Genomic DNA, 3969 nt, shown 5'->3' with positions numbered 1-3969 from the left:
ATACATTTGGCACTGAGGATCATCTGTTCTTCCCCGTCTTTGCAGGATAAAGACATTACTAGGAAAGAAAAGCGGCTTCAAGCAAGCAGCACAGTAATGCTGCAGCTGGAAAAAAAGCAAGGAAGAGTTGTTACCCAACAGCAGCCGTAAAATTTCTGATGTCTGCAAGAATCGTGTACAGACAGTTTTCATGCTGCAACATCAAGGTTGCAGGGGTAAATCATGGGAATACCTTATTGTGATAAGTTTCTCTGCCCTGCTTTTTTCTTCTCTGTTGTTATTTCCACAGCGAGAAGATAATTTCACTTACTGTCCAGCAACAGGCCTAGCTAAAGGAAATGAGCACTCAGAATTTGCTGGCTGGGCATTTCCATTTCCAGGGGTGTTTCTCATGGAAGAGTTCATTAGCGAAGATGAAGAATCTGAGATAGTTGAACTGATGGACCGAGATGACTGGAAACCATCACAGTCTGGCCGAAAGAAACAGGTTTGACTTTAGAAGCATGTTTGTTCTTAGATCCCTCTGGAAAAGGAAAGCTGTTTTCAGTTAAAACAGAGAACATTCACATGTTTCATTAAATGTTTTCCTTTGGAAGCTTTTCCTGAAATCAGTTGCAAGAATTACTTGTAATTAAAGTCAACTTCTTGCAAAAATATACGGTAGTTGCAACAAATTGTACTTGATGGTGTGTGTTCAGGCATTAAAGTTCACACAATCTCCAAGTGAAAGAAGTGGGTGTTTTGTTTTTACTTTACAGGTGAGAAATCTAATCGCAGAGATTAACGTAGCTTCACTGAGCCCTTTTGCAACCTGGTGACCAGGTCACTGGAAATGAGAACTCAAAAGTCTTGACCATGAGCCCTGTAGGGAGGACAGCCTCTCCAAAAAGACTTGTACTAGATTTTTCCTTAACACTGACTTTTCCCCCTCTTCTTTTCCAACAGGACTATGGACCCAAAGTGAACTTCAAGAAACAAAGGCTGAAAGCTGGCAGCTTTACCGGTTTGCCAAGTTTTAGTAAAAAGATTGTGGCACAAATGAAGGCCTGCTCTGTACTAGGTGGCTTCTTACCTGTTGAACAATGTAATCTGGACTACATGCCAGAAAGAGGTTCTGCCATCGACCCACATTTTGATGACTGGTGGCTTTGGGGAGAACGTCTGGTTAGCGTAAACTTGCTCTCAAAAACCGTGCTATCCATGTCTTGTGATGCAGAGGACAGTATCCAATTATTTCCCACTTTCAGTAAGGAAAATGGGGAATTAAGTCCCCCCGGATCTCTTACACAGCCGTCAGCATGCAAAAATTCAGGCGAAGAGGGAATCAACTGCATTTTATCCCCAAGGCTTGTTCCAAGTAAAGAGGTGACTGTTGCCATTCACTTACCCCGAAGGTCTCTGGTGGTGCTGTGTGGTGACGCACGGTACAAGTGGAAACATGCGATTTACCGCAAGCATATAGAGCATCGCCGAATCTGTGTCACATTCCGGGAGCTGTCTGCAGAGTTCAGTGCCGGAGGAAGGCATGAGGAACTGGGTAAAGAACTGCTAGATATAGCTCTTTCATTTCAAGGAAGGCCAGTGTGATCAGCAAGAGGAAGCTGGAATTGCATTTTGTTAGGCAATTTGAAAAATAAAGTACAGAATTTGTACAACTCGGTTTATTTCTGAAGAGCGTGTAAGGAACCAGGTGTGTACAGAGATAAGCTCAATTGAGTGGAAATTTAACAAACAGAAATAAGAGGTGCAAGGAAGGGGTGGGCTGTTTGTTTCTCCGAAGACTCTCCTGGGCAATGGGAGCTTTTAGGCAAAAGTCAGAAATGGGATGTTGGATTCATTGTAACAAAATGCAAAAAGCAAATAGTTAGTTTTTAAATACTTAAATGAAACTAAGACAGAACTTTGGGTCACTAAACTGAGCTGAGTATCAAATTGCCCTTGGCACAGATTCAGCCCAAGCTCTGTAGCAGATTTCGACCTTTCCTGGCCCGTACTTGGTTCTGTCATACTGCTTTTAGCGTTGCACTGTACTGCAGGGAAACAACTAACTTCTCACCTGCTTCAGATAGGTCCTTTAGAAAGCAGCTCTCCAGGGGAGGAGGGTAAGCAAGCGTCTCTCCACAGATAGTACAACACACTGAGAACTAATTAAAGTAATTATTCTTTGCTGAAGATTCATGCTCAAACAGGGAGGATTAATCATAAATACTGTGTGTGACCTATATCTTCTGAGACCAAAGAGCAGCATTTGCAGAGGGGCGATGCCGACTCTTCCGCAGAGACAGTTTGGACAGAGTTCAGACCAAAGGCTTGCACAGACTGTGTTATTTTCTGATCGTTTGTCATCTCTGAACCCCGCTGTCAGCTCTCAGTAGCAAGAGTCTGATTTTGGGAATAAGCTGGGCAACAGACTGCAACACTGGCGGCTATCATTTTTTTTCTTGGCACCTCCAGCAGTCAGGTTTGAATCATGCCTTGTACCTAAGATTCAAGTAGTCATTTGTAGCAGAAGCTCATCTGAGGCCATCTGTCTGCTCTGAACAAACTTCTGTGCTCTTGAAAATGAAGCTGTGCCGTGGAAGAAGTGTGATCCTTTAATAAACACTGTTGTGTCATCAGAACCATTCGGCACAGTCACAGCTGCAGCAGTAAAACAAAACCTTACAATGCTGCCTGGTTTTGGGAGGGGACATATTTATACATGGGACCTCAGCGTCCCTGCACAGCTGTATTCTGTCCTAGAAGGGCTTCCTTGGCACAATGCACAGGTTTTATGGTATAGTAATGCACTCGTGCCATAGCTATTGCCCTCTGCTTCAGGCACTGTGTGATAGGGAGCTCTTCACCCAACAAAACGGTTTCTAGAAATCAGTTGGGTGAATCAGGATTGGGCTTTTTTTTGTCAATTTAAGCTAACAACAGATACAACTACAGTCCTTTGTGGCTGCAGTGAACCAGTTTTGGTTTAGCCCAGTATTTATGGGCAGTCCTAAACCCCAAACCTCCATCCAGACAAGCTGGCAAGCATCACCTACATGTTCCAGCAGTGATTTTGGCAGTCACAGCACGGCCTCTCTGATGGAAACCCCTCACTGCAAACACAGCCAGCCAACGTGCAACAGGCCGGCCATGCTTGCTCACAGCTTTATCCCAGGAAATTTCTCATGGGTTGCAACTTCCCCAGCTCACTCCCAAAAGCAGGGCCTTCTGCTCTCAAAATAGCAGTTTCTAACCTTTTTCTGGCAGACTGGTGTGATCAGCACCGTGCCACTGGTGTCCACAGGGCTCAGCAGCTGTAGGAATGTGATGTCCCCGGGCCAGCACCTGGACCTGCCGTTGGAGCAGAAGACCTTTGGTCAAGCAGGAGGACATGGCTGGTAGCCTGCTGGAGCTCAGCACAAAGCCACGCTATAGGAAGAAACCCAGGGCAGGCTTTCATAGATAAAGCAAGCATTGAGCCCATATCCTCACCACCCCTTCAGTACTGAGCCTCTCCAGGCATCTCCTCTTTGCTCAGCAAACTGCAGCAATCAAGCATTTCCATTAATGTTTGGCCCTTATTTCCAGTCCTCCCTTTTAGATTTATATTGTGCTTTCAGCCTGTTAAAATACTTTCTGTGCACGTACCTGCTGTTTGATTCTCTCCGCAGTGAAAACAGATGATGGCTTCTGATGAATCAGAGTGCCACAATAACAAGATACACAACATTAGTTCATTTTGTGCTCTGCACTTGTTAGCTGAATTTTTCTGCCTTGATCGAACTATACAGGAAGCTACCGTTCTTGCCAGAAAATTCCAGCTCTTCCTAGTTGATATCTTAAATTTGAAAAAATGCAAATAATTAAATACTGAACCAAAAACGGAGGGCTTTGTCAAGATATTTTTGAAGTCCAAAACTTAATCTAGTCACTACACAGTCATTGCTATGTCTGTCTTTCAAGTTGTGGTCAACGGAGCCAAATCCAGTT

General features: G+C 44.3%; 1 protein-coding gene across 1 annotated transcript; it reads left to right on the top strand.

The window, feature by feature from the left end:
* Window positions 1-289: 289 nt before the first annotated feature.
* Window positions 290-1655, top strand: ALKBH4 (alkB, alkylation repair homolog 4 (E. coli); the record flags this gene model as incomplete). Its single annotated transcript, XM_009708730.1, has 2 exons — window positions 290-487; window positions 946-1655. Coding segments are annotated over 2 exons (840 nt in total), but the record flags the coding sequence as incomplete, so codon positions are not given.
* Window positions 1656-3969: the final 2314 nt, after the last annotated feature.

This window comes from Cariama cristata, unplaced genomic scaffold (assembly GCF_000690535.1).
Source record: "Cariama cristata isolate BGI_N322 unplaced genomic scaffold, ASM69053v1 C11489230, whole genome shotgun sequence".
Classification (NCBI taxonomy): domain Eukaryota; kingdom Metazoa; phylum Chordata; class Aves; order Cariamiformes; family Cariamidae; genus Cariama; species Cariama cristata.
Note: the sequence above shows the minus strand (reverse complement) of the source record. Positions and strands in the feature narration are given on the sequence as shown.